We start from the raw sequence: 18,330 nt of genomic DNA on the forward strand, positions 1-18,330 counted from the left end.
GGATCTGAGGACAGACTGATTGGTGGATCTGAGGATACAAAGCTGACCTTTCCCATGCTGGTGCACACTGGTATGAACTAGTGTCAGGAACTGTTCTGTGCCACTCCTGCACTCTGACTTTGGACAGGGATATCCTGGAGCTAAGCTGGCTGGAAACGTCCCTGAGACCTGATCTCTGTGTAACTCCCAAATATCTCCCTGTTGGTAAAATGATAATCCTCAACCTTAGTCTATTTTAGTGCTGCAAACAAATCTATCATAGTTATGGCTTTCACAAGTAACACAGAAACAAGAACTTCTAACAAAAAGTAATAAGCTGAATAAAGAGATAGGAAAATGACAGTGAATCAGTCTGGAAATTAATTACAGGCATATCTAGCATTATCAGCTACAGTATCTCAATTCTGGAAGGCATTAGCCCCAGGGTAAAACAGGATGAACCCAATTTAATTTCTTTAATTCTGGAAAGAAAAATCTTCTACAGTGACTCAAACTGAGAGATTCAAACAACCTACAAATACCTGGAGTAATCAAACTGCGTTTAACTAACACTGGGTGTTGGCTAAATCATTTCAAAGTTGTTCCACTAGTTGTGCCGTTGGCTTTATACTCACATGTGTGGATTTTGGAAAGGAACTCCAGAAGTATTTAGAGTAAATCTTGCTGTGGACTTGAAAGGTGGATTTGCAAAATTTAACTTCAGCGCTTTGCGTTTACCTGGGAGACAACGAACATAAAGTAAACTTTTTGTCAGCAACAAAATATTGAGAGCATCTGGAAATAAACAGGAAAAAATGACACATTGTAAGAAAAGGAAAATGCATTTCAGAACAACATTAGCAAATCACAGCTCATGTCAGGGACGTGGGGATGGAGACACAGTCGGCTCACACCCCAAGGTCTTCCCTGGCTCATTCCAAGGCAGTCACCAAAGAGAGGTGTCCAGAGCACCTCCTGCGACAGGTGGAGCACCTGCATCACCTGCCAGGGCTCCAGCAGCCACAGGGCACCTCCTCACCATGGCCCTGGCCATCCTCCATGCACATCCAAGGGGGTAAAGGGGCCTGACCTGCCCTGGGCACTCCACAGACCCAGGGTTGGCACTGCCGAGGGAAAGGACACTCTGTGGAACACCCAACCAAGTGGGCTGGCGGGGGGCCTGACCTGGAGATGGTCAAGATTGAGGGAGGGTGGAGGTCTGTGAGCTCCTTCTGCAAAGTGGGATGCCAAGCAGAGAGAAAAATTCAGGCCATCCGAGGGGTTACCAGGTGAGGGAAAGCTTTGCTCTGCAGCCAACTGAGGAAGTGTGGGGAAATAAAAAATAAACAAACAGCACTGTGGGAGGGGTCCTGGTTCTGTACTTGCCATTGAAGTTGAGATGACCTGCTCAAGCAATAGCAGGATCAGGGGCTACAAAGGCAGCTGTCCCTTCCCAGCACTCCCCCTGGGGAGCACAAAACCCTGTCTTGTCCCCGTTTGCCCACAGGAAACCTGCATTCCTCCCCACCAAAACACCTGAGATGGCACCTCTTCCAGCCCACCTTCCCAGGAGCCTTGAACTGAACCCCTCTGGCTTCCCAGTGCTGCTCATCCCAGGAGGCACTGACCACCCTAAGCACCACCACTGACCACCCACAACAACTTCTTTCACCTGCACCCTAGAGCGGGTGTCGTATTCCTCACCATCCCACAACCCTCCTGGGTTAAAGCCAAAAGGCACCATTCTGCTCTCCAGCATTCACCTTGCACAAAGAGGTGTTTTGGGTAACTCCAATTAAAAAAAAAAAAAAAAGGATAAAAAAATAAGTCAAAGCACTTAGAGTAATTTCAGGGCATGAGGATCACAGAACCATTCAGGTTGAAGAGCACCAAGCTTTCCTCCAGCACTGCCAAACCCACCACTAAACTGTGTCCCCAAGTGCCACATCCACATCTTTTAAATCACTCCAGGGATGGTGACTGCACTGCCCTGGGCAGCCTGGGCCAGGACCCAACAACCCTTTGGGTGAACGAATCTTTCCTAATATTTAATCTACACCTCCTCTGGCACAACTTGAGGATATTTCCTCTTGTTCCTATTGCTTGTTGCTTGGGAGGACAGACCCACCTTGCTAACAGAATCACAGAACCCTTGAGGATGGAAAGGATCTTGAAGAACACCATGGCAATATACATCTAAAACCAGCCTGATAAACCCAACACACCTCAGGATTAAGCATTCCCTCTAAAGAAATACACCCACCCTGCAGCCTGAGAGGCCAAGAAAGCTTGTGGCCAGCACCCACCCACACCCAGCCAAGGCTTCTCAACACTTTCCACCCCCCCCCAGCTCAGCTGGGACAGTGACAGCTCAGCTTACTGGGGGGAAGTTCTGCCCTGAGGTGCCACTGCAGGAGCTCAGCACACGGAGCCCGTGGCACAGCTCCAGTCACTCCTCTGATTTCCACACAGAGATGACCCCTGTTTCCTCTATCAGCCTTTTAAATCACTGTTAGATAACTTCAGTTTTAATCCTGCTGCTATACAATAATCCAGAAATATCTGCACACATGTTGCATTTGCTAAAATCACCGAATTTCTTACACATAAACACCACACAAGGAACGTGCAAAAAATCCAACAGCAGGAAATGAATTATCCAATGCTTTGCATCAACCATGTAAAAAACACATTCCATTTTCTGGTAACAATTCACCAGCAGATTTCCATAAGGTCCCACCAGTGATCCTGGGCCTCTCATCACTAGGGATGGTGGGGAAGAGCAAAGGCAAGGATGCCTGGCCTGGGTGAGGGGGGCTCAGCACAGTGCTCAGCACCACGATGGGCCCTTCCTGAGTGTGGTACCCAAAAAGAGATGGCACAGCACGGACCAGGCTACAGCACTGCAAGGAAAGGATAAAATACTAGTTGTTAAAAATCCTGAGCACACTGCAGCAAGGTAACCATGACTGGCTTGCTCCTGTTAAAAGTACTGATTCTGATTTGACATAATTTCAGAATCACAGAATATTCTGAGTTGGAAGGGAGCCACAAGGATCATCCAGTCCAACTCTTAAGTAAATGGCCAGAATAAGGAAAAAAGGCCCCTGCTGGTGCTGAAAGCTGGTCTATTTTGGGGTACTTTCACCCTAGTAGCTTTGTTTTGTGGAAAACATTTTTGCTTATTTTGCTTTGTTGTGTGGAAAAAAAAATAATGAAAGAAATAATGTAGTTTAGCAAATGCAATAATGCCCAAAATACCCATTAACCATCTTGCCTGGCAAACTGACTTCCCAGCATGAGGTTCCACCTTCCAACAATGCATTTTCAAAGCTTTTTTTAATCTTTTCCATATGAAGATGATTTTTTCCACATGTTCATTACACATAATTTGTTCTTCTGAAAAAAAACTAGTTGGGGTCACAGGGTCCCTCTCCCCAGCTCAGAGGAAAGGCCTGGTATCTCCAAGTCCTGCCTGACCTCCATCCCTGCCCTCCACTGAGCCATGCAGCACGAGGAATATCTTATTTATGTTACTTACGTGCACACAAAGCAATCCTCACTTTGCACCAGATGACTGCATCTATACACACAGCACTGTCAGGATAAGCAACTCTTCTCTCCTGCTTGGACTTGGCCACTCCAATCTCCTGGAGAAGGCAGTGCAATGGGAAGCCAAGGACAGTGAGAGGCAGGCACTGATAGAGCAACAGCACGCTGGTTCCAAGAGTGCCAGGTGACAGTAATGCTTCATTCTCACTTCAAAGAATCACAGAATCGTGGAATGGTTTGGGTTGGAAAGGACCTTAAAGATGAACTCGTTCCAACCCCTGCCATGGGCAGGGGCACCTTCCACTTCAGGTTGATCAAAGCCCTGTCCAAGCTAACTCTGAATGACGGGGCACCCACACCTTCCCTGGGCAACCCATGCCAGTGTCTCACCACTCCCACTGCAAGGATCCCTTCCCAGCTGACACTCGCACCACTGTCAGCCAGCAGAGCACTCTGTACCTCCTGGCTGTGCCCTGAGCCCAGCACACAGTTGAGGGCAGGTCTGCAGCACTGGGGAAACAGAGGGTTCCTGGCAGGACCCTCTGCAAGTACACGGCCTGTCACAACACCCCACCATCGCCTGACTGCTCCCCTGAGGGCACCTCCCTTCCCCATACACAGCAAAACCAGATGCAGTTCAGGCTGCCAAGGATCTGGAGGATGCTGAGGCTCATCCCTGCAACACCCCCCCCACCCATCCACAGCCCCCCAGGCGTGGGCAGGCACAGGGGTGGTGCCGGGCAGGGAGCTGCAGGGAAGGGCCACACAGCCCCTCGCTCTCTGCTCCTGCTATGGCACCACCAATCTGCTCTCAGAGTAGGGCCAGGGATTTCTTGCATCATTCTTTCAGTCTGTTTCATTCACCCACTCAAACCCCAGGCCTCTGTCAAGGGCGACAATGTTGTGTCATGAGATTTTCCCTTTGTCACACCATCGTTTATACAGCCCAGAAGAATGCTGGACTTGAAGTGGCCCAACACCAAAATTGGCACAATTAACTACAAACTCTGATTAGAAAAATCTCTTCTCACAGCCTGCTCCTATTCTTGCTACTTGCAAACATTATACACCAAGTTTCCTCCTGCATTCACACTGGGACAGAATGTTTTTTATCATAGTTAAGCACTGGTCTATTGATTTCTAAGGATAGTTTCAATTATGTCAGTCCACCATCTGGAGCTGGATTTTCTACAAATCCAAAGAATACAGAAGCACAAGCTGCCCCTGGGAAGCAAACAGGATGATTTGCTTCTGCTCAGCTGATGAACATGGAACTTGACCAGGGGGAAATGAACATCCTGAGAAATGTCAGGAATTTCCATGTAGCAGGGATCACATGGAAACACTTACTGTAAGTGAAACAACACACTCAAATGGACCAAAAGTCTGAGGAGAGCCAAAGCAAGCTGTGCTCTCCAGCAGCCTTCCAAAACCCGAGTGCTTCAGCTATGGACTCAAGAGTCTTGAGTTTCACACTAAGAAAGACTTTTGACAACTCCATGTCCTTATGCCTTGCAGACACTCATTCTAACCAGAGGCAAAAGAGCCGTCTTTAGATGCAAGAGTTTTGCTGTGATTTTGCTACGCACAGATTCAATACAGTCCCACCTGTCCCACTACAACAAACAGGCCTGGGGCTAATGGTGCTCCTGGAATTCACTAATGCCTGTCCCCACCAAGGCTGTGCGACCAAAACTGTCAGAAAATGTGCTGCAGAAATACTCACCTAACACAAATTAAATGTCTTTTAAAGGTTCTGCTAACTTTATACATCATTCTAACCATCAACCACTATGACATCTACTTCTCTGAGAACTTTTACTGTAAAGATTATGTGAGAAGCAATGATTTGAAAGAAACCAAAACTAACTTTAGAATAGATCACTTTTTCACAAATTAGGTTAATTCTCGACACCAGACCTGAAACCATGTAAGTTCCTTGACTTATGGTCTTCCCAGTTGTGAGCAGTGGATTTGGGCAGCTGTGTGTTAACAGTTATACCAAGTCCAGACTGTGTTTGAAAGCACGATGGCCTGGGCTTTGGCTGAGCTGAAGTGGAAAGGGAAGCACTGACTTTGAGGGAATCTAACCAGGATTGCATCCTAAATTATGCTGCTCTCTGAGAAAAAAAAAAAAAAAAAAACAACAAAACAAAACCAAAACCAGTCAAAAATAGCTTTCTGATTGCAAGTTAAATGTTCTACCCATAAGGACAACAAACCTTATTTCAAATCTCCACAGCCTTAAAGTGGTAGTGGTAGTGGTGGTGTCCTCTAAACCATTTTTAGAAGGATGTTGTCATTCTACAACCAGGCCTATGTGTGGAACAATGGTAAGGGAGTGATGCCTTGTGTCCTGCTACTTCCCAAATGCACATCTCTTGCCATTCCATTAACCACAGACAAAACAGACTCCAGGAAAAGCATCCGGGAGCACTGGAAACCCACCTACACAACAGCCCCAGAAGAACTGGGCTCACAGCAGCACCTGTGCCTTGCTGCACTGGTGACTGGGTGCTAGGCCAAGCACAGAATTATTTATGTGCTGCTACCCATCACCAGAATTAATCCAAGCACTTGGCTCTGCAGTTAAGTTCTCATCACTCTTTCTGAGGCCCCTTCACCACCACCACAGCCAACCGGTCTTCACACAACCAGGAACAGCTGCCTAGCAGGTCACGTGCAGGCCAGAATATTCTCCCAGAGTTAGACTGGGTGCTACTATTTTTACTTCACCTAGGACACCTATGATTTACAGAATCAGAAAATCATCAAGGTTGGAAAAGGCCTCTAAGATCACAAAGTCCAATGATACCCCAGCACCACCACTGAATTCACCACTAAACCATGTCCTCAAGTGCCACATCCACATGTTTCTTGAACAATTCCAGGGATGGGGACTCCACCACCTCCTTGGGCAGCCCCTTCCAATGCCTGATAACCCCTTCCAAGAAGAAATTTTTCCTAATAGCCAATCTAAACCTCCCCTGGCACAACTCAAGGCCATTTCCTCTTGTCCTGCCCCTGGTTCCCTGGGAGCAGAGCCAGACCCCCACCTGGCTCCACCCTCCTGTCAGGGGGTTGCAGAGAGGGAGAAGATTCCTCCTGAGCCTCCTTTCCTCAAGGCTGAGCCTCCCCAGCCCCTTCTACTGCTCCAGCCCCTTCCCAGCTCCGTTCCCTTCCCTGCCCACGCTCCAGCACCTCAGTGTCTCTCCTGTCTGAGGGGCCAGAGCTGCCCCAGCACTGGAGGTGCCTCAGCAGGGCCAGCACAGGGACAGTCCCTGCCCTGGGCCTGCTAGGTACATGTTGGAGAAGCAATCTTAATTTCTTCCTAGAATTTCCTCACTCCCATTCCTGCCTGCCATACTGACTACGTTCACATTACACAGAGCAAAATGTTCCCTTTCCAAGACTTTCAAAACAGTAGTAGTTTAATGGATTTTTTCCAAGGTTTCTGTCTTGCAGGGATACAAACTGATCCCTGCCAAAACACCTTCCACCCAGTTCAACTCTGCAGTATCAACCTCTTGCTGTCACAGACAGAGTGCACCTGTCACAGGGCACCGGTGAATATTCTCTCTGGTCAGATGCTGACATCACTCTCCCTTTGTGAAGTGATGATACTCCAGGAATCAAGTCTGCACTTCCTTCCTTGAGTATAACCAGGAAAAAACAGAGATCCAGCCACAGGACCATGAGTTGTGACAGCAAACAGCAAGAAGGACAATCAGTAAATTTGCAATGAACTGTGTAACCCTTTTACCTCTCCCTTGTAAAATTAAAACACATCAACAAAAAGACAGAGAAAATGGGGAGGAAGGGATGATTTGCTTGCATTTGGAAACAGAGCTGAATGCCTGAGGTTATTTTCTTATGAGAAAACTATTGGGTCTGATGTCCTCCAGGGCAACTCCAAGAAAAGCTAGTGCCAACTCTCACCTGCAACAGAGAAAAAACCCCAGTGACACAGATCTTTGCTCTTCCAACAGCTTTAAATAACCAAACTGTTGTACCTTGTCTGCTAACAAAATGCCTACTTTGATGTAGAGACAGCAGAGAACATTTACCTGTGTTCAGAGCAGCAGCCCTGCAGCTGCTGATGCCCTGAACGCTCCCAAGATTCCCAGCTGGTTCTCCCTGCTCCTGCTAGCACAGCTCTGCCTGCCCACGGACCCTCCCCACCTGCCATCTTGCAGTTACATTTCCTTCCTTTCCAGTCTTGCTTATGGATCTACTCCAACACCAGCACAACTAATTGGAGACTAAAGCAGGTTTCCAGCTTACCCTCATGATAAACCATTTTGCAAGAAAAAAATAGTCAAAGTTTAAAACAAAGCCCGAAGAACTTCAGTATATCGTGCAGTTCTATCTGAGGACTCTGGATGAAAGAAGAGGCCTGGGGTTTGAGTTATTATTTTAAGAATTGCAGCTACAGAAATTCACTTTGAAGGCTACAAGTATTTTTAGTGTGTCTGTCTGTTATTGATATTTATTGTCCTTTAATTTATTTATTATACTTCAATTTAGTACAATCAAAGAGTCAGCCTTCAAATCTGAGATGACAATTCTGCACTGCAGGAATGAGCTCATTTTTAGGAGTCACCTCATTAGGAAGAGGATTTATCCATAATTCCTCTACAGCCCCAAGTGTGCTTCCACTTAGGGAGTACAAACACCCAGGTCCAGAGCAGCCAGGACTCTGGAAGGGTTACTGGCCATTGCCTTCAGGAAACCACCCCAAAGCAAAATATTTGTACAGACATCTGGGTAATGTAGGGCCAGGAGGGAGCTCACAGCTGCACCAGCAAACACACCTCTGCAACTTGAAATGCAGGATTAGTGCTACATCCAACAGCATTTGCAGCAGATCTATAAATACCAACACCACCATGCCTGGCTAAAGTAGGTTAGGCTTAGAGTGCAAGAAATTCCAGTCTGATTAAGATTAAACTCCCAGCAGTAAAACCTGAGAACAAAGTCTCTATGCCCTCCAAAATCCACAATTAACCTTCAGTATTTATTATCCCTGATGCCACCCTGCACAGAAACACCATTTGTGTGAATAGGATTAACACGACCCAAGTCTTGGGAACAGATGAACTGTGGTAAAAGAGCTCCAATCTGTGCCTGGGCAAGGGCTGCCTGGGGATGTCCCAGCCCAGGGGGATGTCCCAGCCCATGCACACAGGGCAGAGCCACGCTTGTGCCAGGCTGTGGGGGCAGATCCCTGCCCAGAGGGGAGCACAGCACTCACTCAGACAGCAGCTTCCAGCCCAAACTGGGTTCAGCTCATTTCTAGCTGGAGAGCAGCACTTAACACATCACTCCCAGTTGCAGCCCAGTGGTGAAACACTGCTGGGGAGAACCTGGAGGCAGGAGGTGACTGTATCTGCTCTCACAGCAGCACTTCACTCACAAGATATTCCTCAGACGTGTGTCTGAGGCAGCCATGGCATAACCCTGTGGAGCCTGTCACAGAGCAGCTGCCAGGAAGAAAGAGTGACAGTGCCCTGGGAAATTTATTGTGGGGCACCTGGAGACCCTCCTGACAGACAACAATAATAAATTATGCAAAGGGCCGTGCCAGGCACTTTTTAATTATGAAACAGCATAGCAACAATTATAAAATATAATGTAGGGAGGAGGGCTGGGGAGGGGGTAGGTTGATTTTATTTGTTTACTTTTTAATTTTTAGGAGCCTGTATTTGGTCTAAAAGCAAGGAAAATAATCTGCCTGTGAGGCCTTTGCTTAAGGTCAATGGAAAGGATTTAGTTTCTTTGGATAAAGCAACAAGCACGTTTCCATCATCCCTCTAGACACCTTAGCCAGATGTGTGGCAACTTCAGTCGTAGCCTGGAATTGAATGGCAACATCAGTCACAGCCTGTATCCCACCAGCTCCCATAAACACCTTTTATCCAGCCACCAGGAGTCCTAAAGTGACTGAATCCCAGAATATCCTGAGTTGGAAGGGACCCACAAGGATCATCCAGTCCAACTCCTGACCCTGCACAGACACCCCAACAATCCCACCCTGTCCCTGACAGTGTGGCCCAAACCCTCCTGCAGCTCTGGCAGCCTTGGGGCTGTGCCCACTGCCCTGGGGAGCCTGTTCAGTGCCAACCACCCTCTGGGGGAAGAACCTTTTTCTAAGATACAACCTAACCCTGCCTTGACTCAGCTTCATAGATTGGGAAGAACAGGAACCAGAGGACCTGGGGGGTGGCTTTTTCCATTCTGAGACACAATTACTTTGGAGGAAGCAACCAATTCTCTTCATCTCAGTAGAATATCAAGTTCTTTAATTCTGAAGACAAAAGAGGCTACAAAGTGAACCCTCCTGAAAGCAAGAAACAGCACTGGGAGTTAAGAATTGCTGTCCAGATGTCCATAGGGAGGGTCAAGGAAAGTCCTTGGCCACCAAGCCAGGAGACATCTCCTGACACAGCAGTTTGGGATTTCCCAACTGCACAGAAAAGAGGTCCTCAGGGCAGGGACTCACTGGTGTCTCAGGTGGGATTAGCAGAGCAAACCTGGATTCATTTAAGCAAAATGTTCCTCAGAATGTCAGCAGAAATGAGGGAAGTGTCTGACTCCTCATCCTGCACACATCACAGGGGAGTTGTCCAGCCCTTGGCTCACCAGGTTGTCATTTCCTGCCCTCAGGAAGAAACAAGATGTGAAAGAGACTTCAGTCTCTCTGTCCCTGCCTTCCCCCTCCCAGCATCCTCCCTGTCCTGCTGCTGCTCCCCATGACCACAGAACATTTTGCTCCACATCCCCATGGCATGGAAGGCTTCATTTTTGTCTCCCCCCATTTAAGTTTTTTAAATCCACTGGGTATTTTTGGAGCCTGCCTATGTGGAGGACACTGCCCACAAAGTGCTGCTTTTCTGTGAGTGGTTTGGATTGCTTAGGCAACACCAACCCTGAAAGAGCTTGCTCCAGGTGCACTCCCACATCTCCCCTTAAAACAAGCCCTTGCAGCCTCTGTGTGACCTGTGCAGGTGCTCAAGTGCCACTGGAGGGCAAAGACAGGTCAGCTGCTCAGATAGAGCTCGGACAGCACTGCAGGCAGGACAGGACAGGACAGAGCCTTCTCCATGAGCAGAGGCCCAGGTAACCCGAAATCAGGGAATTACAGAACTGTTTAGGTTGAAAAGGACCCCCAAGATCATGGAGTCCAACCCTTTCCCCAGCACTGCCTAGTGCACCACTAACCCACATCCCCAGGTGCCACATCCACCTGCACAGGACAAGCTAACAAGGCAACACCAGCACCACATGCCCAGCCAGGACTCAGCCTCAGGATCACGTCAGGATGACACCACTGCAGTGCTCCCGCCCTGCTCCCCCTTGAAGCCATGAGAGCAGTGCATGGAGCACACACAGGTGCTACCACCCCAATGCTGCCGCCTCACTTTACTGTTAAGCCACATGCAGCACACATGCCTATGTAGAAAAAAGGGATCAAATTATTTTAAAGCAACAACCAGTCAAAGTAGGCAGGGGAAGGCGGAGGGGAACATCTCAGAAACCCTTCAGAGTGAAGGGAATAAGAATAGTTATGTGTTACCTATTACCAATTGGTTGAATAACTAGAAAGGTTAAGCAGAGAGAGTATGTGTGTGTGTGTGAGACACTGTCCAAGCTGCACTAATAAATTTTGGAATCAACTTGTGCTACAGTGATGAGACTTGTACTGGAGCAAGGCTTTTAACAGGCCTCAGACTCCCCTGGGCAGGGGTAACACTGACCCAGCCCTGGGCTGCTTCTCAGCCAACTCACTCTTCCCACAAGACATTTTGCACAAAGCAAAGCACAGCAGATCTCCATGGATGCACCCAAAACTTTGCACTATATGCTTTTTTTTCCAAATACTACCAACCTGACATCTATGTGTAGCTAAAAATACACCAAGTCAATTTTTCAAGTTAGGATCTGCTTCACATGAGCTGGTTTCTTGCTTGTGAGCACCCAGGTGTGCTGTTCTCCCAAACATTTGATCACTGCCTTCACAGACCTAGAAAGCAGCTAAGCCCTTCTGAAAACCTGGTCTCAGCTGCAAGGTTCTTTCTGCACTGTTACACTGGGAAAGATTTTGATTTGGATCTTAAGAATACCTAGAAACGTGTGGTCCAAACAAGCATTTTTGCTTAGTTCTGCTGAATTATAATGGAGGTGTGTACAGTTGCTAAGCAAGAAATCAAAACACAAGTCTACAGAGCATATAAACCTTTTAGTTGCTTTTGAAAGTATTTTTCTTTTTTAACTCCTTCAGAGAACTTCCAGACACTAAATCCAAAGCAATTTTATGCTAAGCTTCAAAAGTGTTATCTCTAGAAAGGCAAGGTTGTATTTTTATACTTTTCCAATATGGATTTCAGAAAAAGATGTTCTAATTCCAGAAGTAAGGGCTAGACCCAAAGGCAAAGAGCATAAGAACAGCTGCAGTGGTCCTTCTAGCAGTCTTGCACTCACCCACAGCACCGAGAAGATGCCAGTGAAGAGAGCAGTAACCAACCCCACAACATCTTCCTTCAGATCTTCTTTTATCCTCTAACCACCCCTCAGCAAGCCCTGGTATCCCTATATTTAATAACTGTTGCTGGGTTTCACTTCCCTGACCACACCCCACTCTCTGGTCTCCTTGAGCTCCAGACCCCGTCAAGCTGGGCCACCAGGAGCTCACCCAACTCACCCTAGCACTTGGCTGGAGCCCTGGGGCTCGAAGGCAGGTTGGGCAACACAAACCCAACCCAGCAGCTCAGCTACAGGTGCTGGCAGAGGGGACAGGACCTGCCACCCTCGCCCAGTGCCCTGTCACCACCCCCCTGTCCCTGTCCCATGGGACCTGTCCTGGCACTTGCACTTGAGACACAACCTGAGTTTGCTGAACCTGCAGGATCCCGTCCAGCACAGACCTGCCCACAGCCAGGTCAGGGATCCCATGGGATCCACACACGCTCCCTCCCTGCCTGCAGGACCCCAGATCCTTAATGCTACAATGGACACACGAGAGCCAGCACCGGGGTTTGCCCCATGTACCTCCACCGTGGCCAGAAGTGCCCTGCTGCCACATCACAGCTTGTCTCCCAGCACTGGAATTGCTCTGCTTTCCAAGGAACTGGAGAAGGAAAACCAAAGAAAAATTCACACTGCAAGGAATAAAAAAAGCAAAAAAAAACAAAACCAAAACCAAACCAAAACAAAAACACACAAAAAACCCACAAAAACAAACAAAAAAAAAAACCACAAAAAAAACCCAAACAAAACAAAAACTAAAAAAACTTAAACCAACTTTGGTTTATTTCCATTGCTTTGTTCAAACCTCCCCTTGTGCTGAAATCCAGCAGAAAGAGCCAAAGGCATCTCTAAGTCCACTTATTTCTCAGCACCAAAATAACACAGTTAATGAGCGCTCAGGGGCTTTGCTGAACATCACACCATGGCTCTGTGAACACCAGCTTTTGGACTGATGTTTCTCTTAAAAAAAAAAAGAAAAAACAGTCTTGTGTACTCATAAAAATTCTGGCTTTGTACTGGCTTAGGAAGCATTCAATATGAATTAGCAATATGCTGCAGCAGGATGAGCAGAGGAAGGAGCTCATGATTCCCAATACCAAGACATGCCAGCATTGTCTAATGACTGGCGTTTCCAACAAGAATTTGCACTTCTAACAGTCTGGCAGCACCAAACCCTCTTCAGAAAGACACAAGGTGATGGCACGCTTGCCCAACATTGACATTCAACTGACAAAACACCTGGAATGCCAGGAATGAGCCTCTGCTATGCTGCTGTGCTGGAAAGACTGAAGGCAGCAGGTACCACACCAGTTGAAGGCTGGAGTCAAGCAGGGACGCCTCCAACAGCCAACAGCTGACTGACCCCAGCACTGTTTTTGTTACCTGTGTGGCAGAAATCTTCACATTCTTGTTAGCAAAGATAATACAGACTGAAGAGTTACAACATCTATATTTCTTCCTGAAAGAAATGGATAGATGGACACGCTGACTCCAAACCAACAGCCAAGGGATCTGCAGCAAGACACTTCTGCAGCAAAGAACAACAGACTGTGGCTTTGGTACATCAGCTGTTGCAACTCTAAACAAAAAATCTGTATCCTATCAGTGTAGAGAGAATGGATCTAAGAGGACATTAAAAAATTATAACTAAAGAGCCTAATACAGCCATTCCTAATGCAAGCAAACACAGTGCACAAAGTGAGAGTATAGAGAAATAAGCAGCTACAATCATATTACCTGCAGAGCAGGAAGCTGAGGGTTTTGTGGTTTTCCTTTTCTGTGTGGTTCCAGATAAGTAAAACCCCAGTGTTCCCAGCCAGGACAAACCCGAGCCTCTGCAGAGCTTGGTTCCAGCACATCGATCACAGTCAGGAGGTGAAACTTCTGTGAGAGCTCTGGTCTCCTTCCACCACCAAGCTCAAAGCATTCTGCTCGCCCAAAGGACACACAAACCCATTCCTTGCGCAGTGCAAGAACTCCAGTGACAAGTTGCCTTTTGATTGCTACACTTTCTATAACTGAAAAAAAGTGCTTTTTAATACTTATTTATCCTGCAGCACTATTTGCAGGCCCTGACTTGAGGACTGGAGTGTCACTGTCATGTCACACTGAAGTGAGACCTGCCATCACAGAGACAAAGCACAGCAGGATCTCCAGTCCCTTCACACCCAGGGTACCCCACAACCAACAGCTCTGCCTTCCCACACAGATGCTCAACCCTGCCCTTTTCCCCTGGTTAGTTTTAACTCAGTCTGCTGCACCCAGGCAGAAGGCTGTAACCCACCACACCAGCTGTCTCTGCAAGATCGTGGAACACACCCTGAGCAGCTCACCAAAACCGGCGAGTCACTCAGCACCCTCCTCCACGACCCCAACTGCTCAGAGCTGCAAGAAACAAAATGGTTCTGGAGTTACAGCTCCCTCCAGCTGGTAATTTCCATGGCTTCCCTCTCTAGCAGAACAGAACTTGCTAGGAATTTTATGAATCCCCAGTGGGGGTGCAAGTCACAGCCACACGCTGTGTCTGAATTTGTATTTACCTACAAGTCCCACGTGTGTGAATAACTCCATGCAGGATCAAACTGCCTGGGAAGAGCAGGACTATAAGATCTGTCTGGAAATGCCAATTCATTTTAAATTTTATTCCTTTCTTTTGAACATCTCATAAGAAGCAGCCAGTGCCTGTCAGAAGTAACATTTACCTGTGCAAGTCACAGCCACCTCTGGGCACCCTCCCTCTGCTGAAACTGTTTGCTTCCAAGGCTTTTGGGCAAGGAAACAGAGTCTGCTGAACAAGAAGAGGTATAAATCACAGCAAATAATTCAAATTTCTAATTTGTGAACAAAAGCTGGTAAGAATCACATCAGCTTTATTCTGATGCTGCTTGAGAAACCCTGAGACACGTCTGCAATGAACTGTTTCTGCCTTTCAGGTGGACCCTTTGCCCTGAGACATCCAGCAGAGACTGGTCAGGCTTTGCCTCCAGCTTCAGGTCCTGTCACCTCCACAAAGAAGACACGTCATATTGAAAAATGCCATTTTCCCTAAAAAAATATATATTCTTAGTTACTGTTGACACCTCTGAAGATTAAGAAAACAAAGTTATTTAACTAAAAGATTCCAATACACAAATCAATGATAATAAAGAGTAAATTTTATCTCACTGAGGAATATAACAATTGCTCTGAAGTCCCCTACTGAACTAAAGTCACAGACTTCACTACTTTGTGTTTAGGTTAAAAATATTAAAATCATTTAAGAACTGAAACAAAAATTTATGTTTGCTACCAGAAAGCAGAATTTAGTATTTCAAACAGCATTCCCAGCTTCCAGTGCCATCCTTTCACAGCCATTAGGAGCTGCCTAGAAGATCTAGCAGTCACTGAGGGACTCACCTCCATCCACCAACAGCACCCCAGCTCACAGGTGCCAGATAGGCACACACTCACCCCCACCAGGATTTATTCACACTCCTCACTCAAAGGTGGGAGCACATCTGGGGTGTGCCCTGCCATTGGGTTCGATGCCAGGGGTGGGTGGCACATCCCTAGCTCTGGGGGTATGGCTGTCCCTTCCTCCCCCGAATGCCATGGGGTGTGGAGTGCTCTCCTCACTCTGCCATACCCTGCCAGGTTAAACATCCCACTCACTGCTGAGTCTCCCCCAGCCTACAGGAGGGTTTAGGGCACTGTAAACCATCATGGAAAGAGCACCCCCACCTCTCCTCAGCACCCTCCTGGCCACACACTCCCAGCCCCTCACCCAGAGGTGCTCCCTGCACATGGAACATGTCCCTGCTCTTCTTCATCACCTCTCCATTTTTCACACCCACACCCCTGTGCACCACAGCTCCCACAGCTCAGCTACCACATCCCTCTGGGTTGGTCGTTTTTTGACCCTCTTGCTACTTTAACCTACTGAGTATCAAATCTTACACTGGCAGACACAGGGAAGAATGTCATCCAACTGCTACACATATTCAAATATTCTTATATTAAAATGTTCCACATATTCAAATGCCCACTTTGAAACTTCATCATGTCTCAATTTTGCTGTTAAAGCAAACAGCTTACCCCTGAAGTATCAAATACCTGCCTAAAATGGAAAGGACATTGGACTCAAGTCAGTTTTAACACTGTTTATGAAGCTAATTAGATAAGACTCCCCTTTGAGTTGTTCTTGATTCTATTTTATTTTCTTTTTACTTCCTTATATGATGATTGGACCGCTGCCAGTTCTTATTTTGCCCAAATTTATTCAGTGAGAAAACTGTAAGACAGTAATTTCGCCACCAATTAAAAGCATAAAGCAGACTTTTTTTAGCTTTACATATTGGTTACAAAACAAGGAAAATTACGTGCACCTTACTATCTGGTGTCCTTTATGTTAAGATTCACAGTGTATGAGAAAATTACTGATATAAAAAAGCCAGGGCTGGTATCCTGAAAAATCTGTTCTGATAGACACTACCAAAGAAAATAGTCCATTAAAGCTTTAACTGCCTTCATTTGTAGGTACTATAAGAATCACCACTGAGATGATTAAATCCAAGTTCTGGTTTCTTGTTAGCAAACAGGGCAGAGATGTGAATCCTGCCCTGCTCTTGGGAGCTCAGTGCTGGGCCCACCCACAGCTGGAGCACAGCCCAAAGGGACCCCTCAGGAAAGCACACCTGACCAACCTGCTCACTGCCTCCGTGCCAGGGCCTTCTCCCTTCTCCTGCTCCATCTCCCTGGGAGCAGGATACCCTCCTCTTATTCCAAATGCTCTGCTCTGCACTGCTGTGGCCTCATCACCTGCGTTACTGGGGCAGTTTGGGGCACCACAATATAAGGAGAGTGTCCAAAGGAGGGAACGAGGATGGGGAAGGGCCTGGATTTGAAGGCGTGTGAGGACACTGAGGGCACTTGGTGTGTTCAGCTGGAGGAGACTGAGGGGAGACCTCCCTGCAGTTCCAACTGCCTGGGCAGGGGCAGAGGAGGGGCAGGACTGAGCTCTGCTCTGGGGGGAGCAGGGACAGCCCCCAGGGAATGGCTGGAGCTGTGTCAGGGCAGGCTCAGGTTGGATCTCAGCAAAAGGTTCTTCCCCCAGAGGCTGGTTGGGCACTGAACAGGCTCCCCAGGGCAGTGGGCACAGCCCCAAGGCTGCCAGAGCTGCAGGAGGGTTTGGATGATCCTCTGGGGCACAGGGGGTGACTCTTGGGGATGGGTCTGTGCAGGGCTGAGGGTTGGACTGGATGATCCTTGTGGGTCCCTTCCAGCTCAGCATATTCTGTGATTCCGAATTACACACACACAGCACCAACTGAGCCCCCTAAACATGACCTGCCAAGCACAGGACAGCTGTAAGCTGTATTCCATACTCACTTTTGTTGCTTTTACACAATGTTTTATTCCATGTTTAGGTCTCACATGTCCCGTGAAGGGCACTTTGTACCCACCCCATGGTTTGGTAAATACCAGGTCAGAAAGGTTAGTAAGTGGGTGCACGAGAGCACAAAAAGTGACACGAAGTTGATTCATTATCAAAACAAAACCAGAGAAAGGAGCTTAAGGGAAGCCTAATAAAAGCCCAGCTCTCACTACCATGAAAATATAATGGTTGTCACTCCAAAAAGTGTCACTGCACACACATACAATATTTTTTTTTTTTAAAGTAGCCAAAGCACTAAAACAATCAGCCTGTGAAAATGCACTTGTTCACATGTTCATGGCATTCCTCTAAAGCTACACAAATTTTTAGAAGAAGAAATTAAATTACATTAGGAGGGGACCTTCACATCAAAGTCTGGGAAATACACTTCAGTCTGGAGGTTTGCAACCCTGATAGAAACAGCAAAAAATACTGAAAAGACTCTGACCCTTTCATTTTCACCCTACAGACTTGCAAGCAAAAGATAAATGGGAAAGAAGTACCCCTGGGAACAACCCTGTCATCACAGAGGGCAGAGCTGAGCGCAGCAGCCCAGTTTGGAAATGGAGAACAGCCTGGGCTGGTGCCTGGGCAAGGAATGTCACAGGGCAGGGATGTGCTCAGCCACAGGGCAGGGATGTGCTCAGCCACAGGGCAGAAGCTGCAAGCCAAGGGCTGTTACAGCACAAAGTCGGCTGCATTGCAAGTTTTCCCCTTCATTTCATAGTTTCTTAATACACCAACCAGTTCGTGCCAGGGCCTCCCAAATCCAGGTTAACAGAACATGAACACACCTCATGTCTCAGTTGACAGCAGTTTTGCCCAATTATTCACTAAGGCAAAGCTGCCAACCTGAACTG

At 47.3% G+C, this 18,330-nt stretch overlaps 1 protein-coding gene across 2 annotated transcripts in view; it reads right to left on the bottom strand.

Moving 5' to 3' along the window:
* Positions 1-18,330, bottom strand: part of MAP2K4 (mitogen-activated protein kinase kinase 4) — an 89,840-nt gene that overhangs the window by 53,363 nt on the left and 18,147 nt on the right. For both annotated transcript variants that reach the window (XM_050319548.1, XM_050319547.1), the window contains exon 2: positions 615-717. In XM_050319548.1, the coding sequence (XP_050175505.1) occupies positions 615-717 (103 nt within the window). The remainder of the gene's footprint in view (positions 1-614; positions 718-18,330) is intronic.

Source organism: Myiozetetes cayanensis, unplaced genomic scaffold, assembly GCF_022539395.1.
Source record: "Myiozetetes cayanensis isolate MyiCay16 unplaced genomic scaffold, myiCay2020 scf22, whole genome shotgun sequence".
NCBI lineage: Eukaryota > Metazoa > Chordata > Aves > Passeriformes > Tyrannidae > Myiozetetes > Myiozetetes cayanensis.